This window comes from Oncorhynchus masou, chromosome 32, assembly GCF_036934945.1.
Source record: "Oncorhynchus masou masou isolate Uvic2021 chromosome 32, UVic_Omas_1.1, whole genome shotgun sequence".
Taxonomy (NCBI): Eukaryota; Metazoa; Chordata; class Actinopteri; order Salmoniformes; family Salmonidae; genus Oncorhynchus; species Oncorhynchus masou.
Window position 1 is genome coordinate 35,078,047 of NC_088243.1, and position 13,474 is coordinate 35,091,520.

The 13,474-nt window shown below is 44.6% G+C and overlaps 1 protein-coding gene across 3 annotated transcripts in view; it reads right to left on the bottom strand.

Moving 5' to 3' along the window:
• Positions 1-13,474, bottom strand: part of LOC135526008 (rho guanine nucleotide exchange factor 10-like) — a 104,902-nt gene that overhangs the window by 70,104 nt on the left and 21,324 nt on the right. For 2 of the 3 annotated variants that reach the window (XM_064954026.1, XM_064954025.1), the window contains exons 3-15: positions 11,666-12,070; positions 8,982-9,018; positions 8,754-8,842; positions 8,262-8,318; positions 7,706-7,893; positions 6,019-6,130; positions 5,634-5,824; positions 5,346-5,525; positions 4,762-4,878; positions 4,463-4,555; positions 3,938-4,108; positions 1,672-1,817; positions 1,027-1,211 (exon numbers count right to left, since the gene is read on the bottom strand). In XM_064954026.1, coding sequence (XP_064810098.1) covers positions 1,027-1,211; positions 1,672-1,817; positions 3,938-4,108; positions 4,463-4,555; positions 4,762-4,878; positions 5,346-5,525; positions 5,634-5,824; positions 6,019-6,130; positions 7,706-7,893; positions 8,262-8,318; positions 8,754-8,842; positions 8,982-9,018; positions 11,666-12,070 — 1,971 coding nt within the window. Of the gene's footprint in view, positions 1-1,026; positions 1,212-1,671; positions 1,818-3,937; positions 4,109-4,462; positions 4,556-4,761; positions 4,879-5,345; positions 5,526-5,633; positions 5,825-6,018; positions 6,131-7,705; positions 7,894-8,261; positions 8,319-8,753; positions 8,843-8,981; positions 9,019-9,889; positions 10,046-11,665; positions 12,071-13,474 lie in introns of those variants that run through there. The other variant, XM_064954027.1, reaches the window with a different exon arrangement.

Sequence of the window (13,474 nt, forward strand, 5' to 3'; positions counted from 1 at the left end):
ATCCTCCCTGCCTTCCCCAGTGGGTGTAGCAGCTGTCACCACCTGAACACAACATTAGCTAAATGAAAAGCACACCGACGTACCATTACATTGCACATAAAGCCATACCTGGTTGGTAGTCAGGGTGAATGTTCTGGACTAAAAACAGCAACGGCATGGCTAGGACCACAAATCACAGTCTGGTTATGATGGTTGCATGGTTTCCAATAAGGAGTTTAAAGGAACGGCCGGGCTGGACAGCTTGCCAGAGCAGACCGGGGGGAAACCCAGTGGAAAGAGTGAAGTCACTGACCCTGCAGACGGTGCAGAGTGGAGTTGGCTTCTTATAGACTCTCCAAGGATGCGCACCATTTTTAAACGTTACTCATTGGTTCCAGAGGGAAAGCCTGGCACACAGAAGATGATGGCTTTGTCGATGATGTCTGAACTGAATCTATTATTATAAGCAACTTGGCTCTGTGTTATTGAGTAGGTTGCTGCAACGCTGTAATCCGAGATAGAAAGCCCCCCCCCATGATTGGTTAGTAACATAAGTGGGTCATGTAGTGCCTGTAGTGTTGATCTGAGCCCACTGAGAGCTGGCCAAGCAGGCTGCTAGATAATTACAGTAATCATCTAGAAAGCATCAATATTTCAAAAGGGGGTGTTGAAGTAACATTAGCAGTAAGAGGAAATGGTATTGATTTTACACACAACAGAAAACAAGTTATTGCTCCCTGTACTGTATATGCAATATACAGCCACTGTGCACAGTAATGGCATGGTATTTCAATATAAGACCTCATATTCCCCTCTTGAGGATTAGTTATGTGGTCATAAAGGAATGATTGCATCATGGAATGGAAAAGCCAGAGTTTCAGAACGCCAGTCCAGAACGCCAAGCTAATAGCTAATCAAATATCAGGGTTCCGGGCCTTTGGGGCACTCTGTACGCCCCCAAACCACACATCATATCTTATTTCATTTCACCCATTAGGATAGAAATCGGGACCCAGAAAGACCCCTGTGACTGTGAGTGGGACGTACTTGGCTTGGCGTTGACGACCACCTTCTCTCCAGAGTGGGGTTGGGGGGTGAAGCGGCTGTTGTCGCCCATGTCCTCACTGGAACCAAACTCTACCACATCCACAAAGCTCAGAGGGACACTCCACTTCAGCAGGAACTTCTGGCCCGGGGGGACGTTGCCACTACCACTGCCATCCACACTGCACCTGGATAGAGGAAGAGGAAACGGTGAAGTAGGCTGAGGATTACTGCTTTTCTTCACAGTGATCAATAAAAGTTTCCTCAATCAAGATTCAACTTGATCAAGAGTGTCTTCATCACTCCTGTAGGAGTTGGTGTAAACACAATCAGGGTAAACTAAAGTTTAGAATAAATAAATAAGCGACAATTCAATCAAAAGGTAGGCTAAATTATTTAAAACATTGCCAGGCATATGGTATTCTGTATTAAAGCTATGACTATTTCTTATAGCTCAAATATCTTCCTGCCAGAGCCAGTGGCCAGTGTGGTGAAGTGTTCTATGGACATACAGTAGTCAGTAGTGTAATTACAGGGCACTCCCTCCACCATAGGGAGCTGATCAGAATCATACCCAGAAAGGGCGCTTCGTCTGTGGATATAAATCCTGGCCAAGGTGGTTACCGTGTTTGGTGCGTTGGGTCTTACCGGACGTTGGGCGTGGCACACATGAGCACGTCGTTGAGAAGAAAAAGGCGTCGCTCCTTGGTCTTGATGACCTCACCGCGGTCGTTGTAGACTGTCTCCACCATGTCGTCGGAGCGAATCAGGTAACGGCTGTCGTTGCTCAGGAGCTGGTGGGTGACGAAGGGAGACACAGTGGTCAGAGGTCAGCTACAATGGATTTGACAATCTTCCCCAAGGTGAATTTATTTATTGTAAATGCATGGTAATCCCCATGATTTATAAATACATTCTCTAGATATTGCAGGGAAGACATGTTAGATCTCAGTAGTACTTTTAAGAGTGGTCCTTGTCAAGGGTGACATGTATATTTAGTTAAAGTAGAATATACACATACTATTTTAAGCACATCCAGTTTCCAGACAAGTGTGCATTTAGACACAGTAAATGCACTTTGCAGCATACACACCTCCATAAATATAGATGCCATGTGGTGGCTGTTAGCTCTTGTGGGCAGACAAATAATTAGACAGTAGGGAATACTGATTTTATACCTTCCTCCGTGTCAGGCACTGAGCACACACATACAGTTGAAGTCGGAAGTTTACATACACTTAGGTTGGAGTCATTAAAACTCGTTTTTCAACCACTCCACACATTTTTCCAACAATTGTTTCCAGCCATATTATTTCACTTATAATTCACAGTATCACAACTCCAGTGAGTCAGAAGTTTACATACACTAAGTTGACTGTACCTTTAAACAGTTTGGAAAATTCCAGAAAATTATGTCATGGCTTTAGAAGCTTCTGATAGGCTAATTGACATCATTTGAGTCAATTGGAGGTGTACCTGTGGATGTATTACAAGGCCTACCTTCAAACTCAGTGCCTCTTTGCTTGACATCATGGGAAAATCTAAAGAAATCAGCCAAGACCTCAGAAAAATAATTGTAGATCTCCACAAGTCTGGTTCATCCTTGAAAGCAATTTCCAAACACCTGAAGGCACCACGTTCATCTGTACAAACAATAGTACGCAGGTATAAACACCATGGGACCACGCAGCCATCATACCGCTCAGGAAGGAGACGCGCTCTGTCTCCTAGATGAACATTCTTTGGTGTGAAAAGTGCAAATCAATCCCAGAACAGCAAAGGACCTTGTGAAGATGCTGGAGGAAACCGGTACAAAAGTATCTATATCCACAGTAAAACGAGTCCTATATCGAAATAACCTGAAAGGCCACTCAGCAAGGAAGAAGCCACTGCTCCAAAACCGCCATAAAAAAGCCAGACTACGTTTTGCAACTGCACATGGGGACAAAGATCATACTTTTTGGAGAAATGCCCTCTGGTCTGTGAAACAAAAATAGAACTGTTTGGCCATAATGACCGTCGTTATGTTTGGAAGAAAAAGGCGGAAGCTTGCAAGCCGAAAAACACCATCCCAACCGTATAGCACGGGGGTGGCAGCATCATGTTGTGGGGTTGCTTTGCTGCAGGAGGGACTGGTGCACTTCACAAAATAGATGGCATCATGAGGGAGGAAAAATGTTGAAGCAACATCTCAAGACATCAGGAAGTTAAAGCTTGATCGTAAATGGGTCTTCCAAATGGACAATGACCTCAAGCATACTTCCAAAGTTGTGGCAAAATGGCTTAAGGACAACAAAGTCAAGGTATTGGAGTGGCCATCACAAAGCCCTGATCTCAATCCTATAGACAATTTGTGGGCAGAACTGAAAAAGTGTGTGCGAGCAATGAGGCCTACAAACCTGACTCAGTTACATCAGCTCTGTCAGGAGGAATGGGCCGAAATTCACCCAACTTATTGTGGGAAGCTTGTGGAAGGCTACCTGAAACGTTTGTTAAACAATTTCAAGGCAATGCTACAAAATACACTCAAATAGTATGTAAACTTCTGACCCACTGGGAATGTGATGAAAGAAATAAAAGCTGAAATAAGTCACTCTCTACTATTTATGAAATGTCACATTCTTAAAATAAAGTGGTGATCCTAACTGACCTAAGACAGGGAATTTTTACTTAGATAAAATGTCAGGAATTGTGAAAAACGGAGTTTAAATGTATTTGGCTATGGTGTATGTAGACTTCAACTGTGTATCAGATTTGTGGATAGATGGATTCTTAGATCGCGGCCTTGACTTTACTAACACCCCACACACATTGTAATAAACAAAATCTGTTTAAAAACACAAAATCATCAAGCTATCGAGGACATACACTGAGACTTTATGGTCTGAACATATGATCAACGGTGTGTGTTTACCTTGTTGAGGTAGCGTTCGTTCATGGCCTTGGCTATGTGTCTGATCTCGCAACGCTGGTCAGCGTCCCGCTTCTTCTCGTTGAGCTTCTCAGCCAGGGTTTCCAGCTCTGTCAGGGCCATCTGTAGGTGTAGCCTGTCACTGTGGCCTACTGGGGTGTTTCTCAGCATGTCCTGCCATAAAGCGTGGAGAGAAGACACATTCAGAGCATTACATAGCACCGATCACACCCAGAGCTTCTCTACAGCGGCATAGCATCGGTTGAAAACCATTCAGATTCCGTCCGACAATCATCGGGGCTGTCTTAAAAAAAAGGTTATCCTCAGTCATAACAATTATGGAGTGAGGATAAAAATGAGAAGTGCCCAGAGACCAGAAGCAGAAATACTTTCCCAAAAGTACACACACCAGTGTAGTGCATTTTTAACAACGCAGCCCTTTGGTTAGTGAGTATGCGGCCCCCTCTGCTGGTGAATCCATGCAATATTTTTCTGAGGGCAGTGTGGGCGCTAGAGTGAAATCGATACCTGCAGCAGCAGAATGAACTGAGGGAATCTCTGGATGGGCTTCATCATGAGTCCATAGAGAGTGACCCGGTCACTGCTGGTATCCTGACGATGCTGTGGAGAAAAAAGGACAATCAATGATTACTGATTGATACACTGCAGGACAATCCAATACAAAACCACAAACTATTTTAGTTCAGTCTGAAATCGACCCCCGTTCCTATGTTAAGGGTAGAGCCAGAGATGCATATTCTGCACAGCTGTATTTTCACAGGAACATACTTTATTTATTTGAACAACAGTGCTGCTCTCTGACTGACCTTGAGGAAGTCCAGGAAGCTGGGTTTGGAGGCACACGTCTTCCTGACCACCGCCATGGCCGTGCTGAAGTTGTTCACAAACTCACAGTAGGCGTCCAGCACCATGGACTTGGAGAACTGGGAACCAGATATGTAAAGAGAGAGAGAGAGGGGAGAGAGCAAGCCATCAACACCTCATAGTCCAACACAATCATAGTCAGGAATGGAATCATCCTGGGTCCTGGGCCAAAATAAACTGTTAGCTCGAGACATCAGGGTGGAGCACTTCCTCCAAGAACCGAGCGCAGCTGTGTGTATGTGCAGTGTCTGTGTGTGTAGGCATGGGACTAATTCCTTTACAATGAGGCAATTTGTAAAAACACTGAGTAATGGGAAACTTGCATTTTAGCTTCAGTCAGTGTTATGCTAAATGGTGAAGCCCAGTGCAGGACATGGCGTGAGCACAGGATATTTTCAGTCCCACTAGTTTTGACCAATTGACCACTGTTAAATACTCTTCCAGCCTTTAATTTTAAAAGTAGAATATTAGGAATGAAATCCTTCCTATGTCCCACAGCACAGGATTCACTTGCCCACCAACCCACCGAGGCAACAAAGACGTCCCCAATCATTTCCAGACTGTCCCACTCGGCCACGCGGCATGCCAGGGCGATCTGGAACAGGGCGTGGCACTGGAGAATCTCCCGAATACGATAGAACGTCATCTTGAGCTTCCTGTCGCTTAGCAACCTGGGCTCAATCTCTGAAAGTGGCTTTTCATATTGCTAATAAGAGAGAGGATAAGGATGATGAGGAAGTGGGTGGCGGGAACTCTTTCCCTTGAAGAAATCACTATACAGTCATATGAAATGTATCAAGTGAAATGAACTTGCCTCTAAAATCCGCTTCAGTGCATCCAGATAGGTCTTTTCACTCTCTAATATGGAGCCCAGTATACACCTCCTCACCACCTGTTGTTGTGAGAGCCCCTCAGGGACGGGACTGAGCACTGGCTCCATGTTGAAGCATTCCACCTCGATGAAGAGCTCTGACTCCTCATCCTCAAAACAGGTCGACTTCCTCTCTGAGACACACAGGAGAGACGTGGTCAACTCAAAATCAGATCAGCATCACCCAGGAGGTCACTACACATAGTTAGTGGATGAATTCCCCTTTTCAATCTTAAGTGCTTCCAATTCATCACAGATACACTAGTGTAATTAACTAACTAATGTGCACAAAAAAGGACCAAAGTCCATGTTCTGCTCTTACTCTTACCATGACAGTGGGTTTTGGTCTTGATGAACGACCGTCCCCTTTTCACCACTGCTTTGGTCTTCTCCAGGCCGTCTTTGGTCCCGTCTCTCGCTGCCTTCACCAGCTTCTGCATCTTCAGGTACATCAACAACAGTAAATAGCCCACCATCACAGTCAACATGACACTGAAGCTTTAAGGGAGGAGCCGTGTTAGGAGAAAAAGGGAAGATGGCAGATCATGTAAATACAGGAACAGGATCTATTGGATAACTGGGTGGACCAGAGCAAGACAGCAACTGTGACAGCAGCTGAACTGAGTCAATCTGAACTAAAGGATTCTCACAAATGCTTAAGGGCATGAAGAGACAAGTACTTAACTCTAAATAGGGAATGTGAGTAGGTGAGAGGCACTTTGATTAGCTAGGGTAGGGTCAAAGAAGATCTACTAGACTGCTACTGTCTGCTGAAAAAATATACATTTGGAGTAGAATTAACTTTGTTCATAGATTTGTTTGAAAGTGTTCTGTATTATCATTGGCCAATGAGTGGACGGAGATGACCAAGTACGCACCACCTCCTGTCTAGGCCTACACACAACTCAGCTGCACTGGTGTCTCAGTCTGCTGTAGAACTAAAGGCATGTCACTAAAGGGGATGCATAGTTGCCACAACATCCACACAGTTAGAGGCACAGGGCGATGCAGTAGACACAAACCCACCACCAGACATAAGAGCAGGCTGAAGAGAAAACAGTTCGGAGTCAGTCGGTGTTAAGGATGCCGAGGAGGCTTGAACCCTAACCCTTGTCTAGCAGAGGGCAGGTTGACGACACACACCGACCAGTACGATGGCATTTACCTTCTGCTCGTGTTCCTGTTTAATCTGCTGCAGCACTACCATTCCCACTGTATTTGCCATAAGATCGTTCATCTTTTTCTCATAGTGTTCTTTCAAGCGTGTCAGATCTTGAGAAAGCTAAACGAAAGCAGAGCAATTTGAAGCGTTACCAGACCGTTCCTTTGAAGGTGCTCAGCCAGAGAAGATCATGCCCTCACGCCAACCCCGCCCACTCTCACCTCAGCTAAGGCCTCGCCTCCTTACTCCTATTTCGTCTACCACCCCGGATACTCATCTTAACAGGGCCTATTTCTCCTAAAGAAGCCAAGCAGTCAGTTTGTGCAGCCAGCTGAGTAATAACCGTGGGATTTCCCTGGCAAGACCTCTGGGCTGAAAAAACAAGCAGGCCATTGACTTCAAACCAAATACACAAATGAACCGTATATTATCAGGAACATAGTAATAACATGTGCAGCCTACGGTGTATTTACATTAGCTCAAGTAGTAATCATTTGAAATATGCTTGAAATCTCCCGTTTAACTGGAGTATGATCTTTTAGATTATTCATTGTGTCCCACTGATTCTACTTCTTTGTCTGTTCAAGATCCCGATATAAAACGTCCCTTCTTTAGCTTCTCTTCTGTGGTGTCCATCTGCACCTTGTACATCTCCTGGTGAATGAAGATAATACACAGAACCTTCCTGTTCTCTCTCAATCTTCTACTCCCTATAGAATACTGTATATTCCCCCTCCTGTCCTCAATTTTTTGTACCCAAATCCCAACTCTTCTCACCCCCTCTCCACCCTTCTCCCTCCACAGAAGGACAGGTCTGTAGACAGCGGGAGGGTAAGGTGCTTAGTTTACATACATGGGTGGTCTTCTTCTGCGGCGTCTTCCCTCTCATGAAGGCGTCAGGCAGGCCGTTCTCCCCCTGGCCCTCCCCGTCACTCTGCTCGTCGTAGCTCTCAAACTCACTGGAGCTCCAACCGTTGTCTAGGGAGCTGCCACAGCCCTCCTCCCCAATCTCCACATCGTCATAGATCATCTCATCTGGCTCTGGTGGGAGGGGGCAGCAAAGGGTTAAAACCAAGGGGAACAGCATAAAAATCAGGGTGAAATATACTAAACTGCAATGTTACACTGTGTTCATGTACAGTAAGTTAGCATGATCATAATCAGCTCAAAACTCCTTGGCATAAATAACAAATTCTATATGGCAGTTCTAGGACATCAACTGAACATAATCAAAACTGTGTTAGGCTAGGGGCACATGACATTAATCTGATGAATAATTCCAGCACATTAGGTTTTAGAAATGCAAGAGAGTTCAGACTATGCAGAAGTACTCAGACACTGTGGCAAAAGGGCAATGACAGTACAATGGAATAAGGATAAAAGGAGCACAGAAAGAATGCTGCACTAACCTGTAGTTGAATCAGAGTTCTCTCTGGGTACGTCATCATAAATTACTTCATCTGGATCTAAATGACAAAGCAACCATGTTCGAACGAATTAAAGGTCTCAACGTGCAACAAATCTTCCCACAACGGACAAAATACAGTTTCAGGGAACTGAGGAGAGGCAAGACCACACAAAGGGCCCGGTTCCTCAAAAGGAGCTAGAGGAAGGAAGGAAGGAAGTGTCTGGTGTTTCATTTGAGAGAAAAAAAAAAAAAAAAAAGAGAGACAGAAACCTGAAATCTGCATAATCATGCATTGTGCACGGGACTTGGTGGTGGACTCAGGGTGCACTGCAAACCTTAATGCCTGTCCTGTGGTGTTCTAAGCAGGCCAAAAAGTATGCATCATTGTTACCACAATTCTGTAGTAAATACTAGGTAAACACAAACAGGACAGAAAATGTCAGGAAAAGACAGTTCTCACTGGTAGCTAAATGAGAAGAGAACGAGTACTTACTTTCCATCCAGGCTGTGTTTGCAGGGTCCGACACCCATTTGGACAAAGCATCCTCCTCCCTGATGGCAGGATACTCTTCACTAAAGACACTTGAATGAAAAGAGTAATAATAACCACCTGCTATTCCAATGCAAATAACCAACATGCCACAATCACAAATTCTGGAAGATCAACTAGATGACATAAATCAGATTAGTGAAGAAAGAGCCTGACAGGAGAGTCACTCACCTGTCTACAGAAGTGTTGCATGTCGCTACCACAGTAACTGAAGGGAGAGAGCGAGAGAAACAACAGTAATGAACTTGGACTTCTCCTTCAATAAATAAAAACATGACCTAAAATGTGCAGTTTGCAATAAACCTTATGTACCACCAGGGGGCAGCCATCACTGAAACTAAACTTGTATTAAAGAGCTATAAAGATACTTCAGAATGCATTGCTCCTTCTAAAAACTACAATGATGAACTGCTATATTATATTAACGATAGGCCTACGTTTCAGAATATTTCCTACAGAACAACCTTACAGTATATTGGAACAATCAATAAATATATTGGCATTTTAACTCCAGAATATACCCTTTAAAATACTTGCACAAAACACTCCAAATGTCTTAACATTTTTCACAGGAATGACTCTGTGATATGTTGGCTAGCTTAAATTACACTGCAATTTTCCCCCAGACTGGCCAAGCCACGAATTTGAAAAGTTCTACAGTAACATTGAAAGAAAACAGGAAAATCCTCAACGCCAACACAGAATTTAGTGGGCGGCTAAATTTAGCCCCCACTTCCTTGTGGCAAGGCTTTAGGAAAAAAGGAATGCGACAGAGAAAGCAGAGGAAAAATGAGTTGGGAGTACAGAGCATGCAGGTGCCATAGACTCTCATCTCAAAGTCAGTAGGGGAGAGGACGGGGGAAGTCCATCATAGGACAAGGAAGTCAAAGTTTGAACAGTCATCATGCCCACCACATTATTCAGTGCTCGGTTCATTGTAGAAACAATCTATAAAATACATTACACCACGCTATTCTGAAGTTCGCGACATGAATGCAGGACAGAGTAGAAAGAATAGAAGAGGAACGTCTGTTCAAATCCTTCTACAGGGTTCCACTCTGGGTGGGTTCTTCCTTTACCGTCCTCGTCCAGAGAGAAGTGGCGGATGATGATGGGCGTGGTGTAGGCTGGCGTGATAAGGGCACGCCAGAGGGGGTGGCGTATCCACAGGGCACAGGCACAGAGTAACCCGGGGGGACACAGGGGGGGCTGGTGGGTGAAACATCCTGTCCCTGTCCCTCCTCTCCTCCCACCCTCTCAACCGGTGAGGAAGGTGCAAGCCCATGCTGCTGCTCCAGCTGCTGTAGTTGGACGGGGGTGATGTCAATCACAGAGTAGGGGTTGACTTTCTTCTGGGAGGTGGTCCTAGGGTTGGCTGGGGGAGGGTCATCGCTGGACACTGCCTTATCTAAAATGGAAACGTAATACAGTCTGTTAGTCCCGAATGAGCCCCCATCAATACAACACAGCTACAGTTGCTGGATGCTCTGAATGTGCTGGAACTACTTTGGTACTGGATTACTTTGCCGCTCTGAGATACTTAAAGGTAGTGCCATAACATTTCATAAGAGCAATTTGGTTAAGTGAATAAGATCATTGGAGAACACTGAAGAAGAAATCTGTGGTTTACAGCAAATTTTCTTAATACTCCAATCTGCTTGGTCCAGACAGAGACTGCTGTGTGTTTACGGTCCTACAGCAGAGAGAGAGAGGCCTCGTCTCAGGCCCTGGAGTCAGAAGAGGTAAATCACCCACTAGAACACACTACAGGTAGATAGTCGAGCAGTTAAGAGTGTTGGGCCAGTAACCAAGAGGTTACTGGTTTGAATCCCTGAGCCGGCAAGGTGGTAAAATCTGCTGTTCTGCCCTTGAGCAAGGTAGTTAACCCCCAACAACTGCTCCCTGGGTGCCGATGATGTTGATTAAGGCAGCCCCCCCGCTCCTCTCTGATTCAGAGGGGTTGACTTAAATGCAGAAGACACATTTCAGTTGAATGTATTCAGTTGTGCAACTAACTAGGTTTCCCCTTTTTGATTCCAGGTGTAACCCTATTGGGTTACACCTGTAGAACTTTTCCCCCAGAAGCTTCTACCTGGAACCCAAACGGGTTGACCAAATCGGGACAGTCGAATAACCTTTTTGGAACCCTTTTTTCCTAAGAGTGTACAGATAGATATGCTGAAGGGCAAACACTACTGAACAGCCAATGGAGAGGGACCTGACCTATCAATTGGACTGGGCTGTAAGTGTCAGAGGGGGAGAGACATAGGAACTTGGGCTATGACTCCTAGAGAGGGGCAAGAGCATGGAATGTACGTGTTAGCAAGAGGATGAGCAAGAGAGCAGTAGTAGTATCCTGCTGGTGTCAAACTGTGTGTGGGTCCTTTGTAACTCAGTTGGTAGAGAGAGCATGGCTCTTGTAACGCCAGCGTAGTGGGTTCGATTCCCGGGACCACCCATACGTAAAAATGTACCCGCGCATGACTGTAAGTCGCTTTAGATAAAGAGTCTTCTAAATGGCATATATTATTTTAATGAATTCCAGGAGTATCCCCTGCAGCCAGCGATACCAGGCGTCAGGAGAGAGATGGGCGGTGCTGTGCTATCGTCTATCCCTGCCGGACATGGAGCATGTGCCAGAATGAGGTTATATAACATGTGGAGGCAATAGTCACAACATGCGCTGATGGATTGCATGACACCCTCTACTGTACAGCACCCACTGAGTGTGGAGCTATGATCTGCTTGTGGAGGTACATTATTTGTGTATATTTGGACTACGGCGAGACAAAAGAGAGCCCATCTTCAGAGCTCCAGGTGCTAAAGAGGAACACTGAACGGTTGTTTCCACTAACCAACAGAGTCTGTTCCTACAGGAGAGGAGTCCTCTGAAGGTGGAGGAGGGGGTAGGTCACGGTCTGTGTCAGCTGGGACTGGGACTGCTGAAGCCTTTTCCCCTTCTGCTGTGTCTGTTGTGGCCATGGTAGCTGGAACTGGAAGTGATGCGGCAACTGTAGCAGTAGTTGTGTCCACAGTCGCTGTCGCTGCTGGGGGGTCTGGGTTGGAGGGCTGCCCCTCTAGGTGGTGTTCGGGGTCTGCTCCTTCTGGCTCTGGGGCCACACCATTGGCCTGGGCCCCGTAGTCAGGGGCCAGAGGGGCGGGGGGCAGCTGGTCTGCCTCAGGGACCTCATCCCCACTGTCATCAAATTCAAACTGCTCCCCCTCTTCTTCATCTGCATAGGGCACATTGTCCACCAACACTAAGAGAGGAGAGAGGGAGAGAGTCAGATCAACACAGCTAACGTATACAGTGCCTTCAGAAAGTATTGATACCCCTGGACTTCTTCCACATTTTGTTGTGTTAAAGTGAGACTAAAATGGTTTTTAAAAAATTAACAATCTACACAAAATACTCTGTACTATTAATACAACATTAAAACACTAATATAATCTTGATTAGATTAATTTAACCCCTTGAGTCAATACATGTTAGAATCACCTTCAGCAGCGATTACAGCTGTGAGTCTTTCTGGGTAAGTCTAAGAGCTTTGCACACCTGGATTGTGCAACATTTACCCATTTATTTTTTATATTATTCACGCTCTGTCACGCTCTGTCAAATTGGCTGTTGATCATTGCTAGACAACATTTTCAAGCCTTGCCATAATTTTTATTTAAATCTGCTTGAAAATCTAACTCGCCCAGAGCATTCACTGTCTTCTTGGTAAGCAACTCCTGTATAGATTTAGCCTTGCGTTTTAGGTTATTGTCCTGGTGAAAGGTGAATTAAAATCTCCCAGTGTCTGTCTGGTAGAAAGCAGACAACCAGGTTTTCCGAGGATTTTGCCTGTGTTTGGTTCCATTCCGTTTCTTTTGTATCCTGAAAAACTCTCCAGTCCGATTACAAGCATACCCAAAACATGATGCAGCCACCACTTCGCTTGAAAATATGGATAGTTGTACTCAGTAATGTGTTGTATTGAATTTGCGCCAAACATAACTTTGTATTCAGGACAAAACATGTTTTGCAGTATTACTTTATTCATTCTGTTTTAAACAAGATGCTGTTTTGGAATTATTTTCATTCTGTCAATTAGTTTAGTATTGTGGAGTAACTACAATGTTGACGCATCCTCAGTTTTCTACTATCACAGCCATTCAATTCTGACTGTTTTAAAGTCACCATTGTCCTCAAGGTGAAATCCCTGAGCGGTATCCTTCCTCTCCGGCAACTGAGTTAGGAAGGATGCCTGTATTTTTGTAGTGACTAGGTGTATTGACACCATCCAAACTGTAATTAATAACTTCACCATGCTCAAAGGATTATTCAATATCGGCTTGTTCTATTTTTAACCGTCTACCAATAGATGCCGTTCTTTGCCACGCATTGGAAAACCTTCCTGGTCTTTGTGGTTGAATCTGTGTTTGAAATTCACTTCTCAACTGAGGGACCTTACAGATAATTGTGTGTGTGTGGGGTACAGAGATGAGGTAGTCATTCAAAAATCATGTTAAAATTATTATTTCACACAGGGTGATTATACGCAATTTATTATGGTGACCTGTTAAGCACATTTTTACTCCTTTTACTTGTTAAGGGGTGTAGTGCTTAATGACTGAAGACATTTTAGATTCATTTTTAATTCATTTGAAAGCATTTTGAA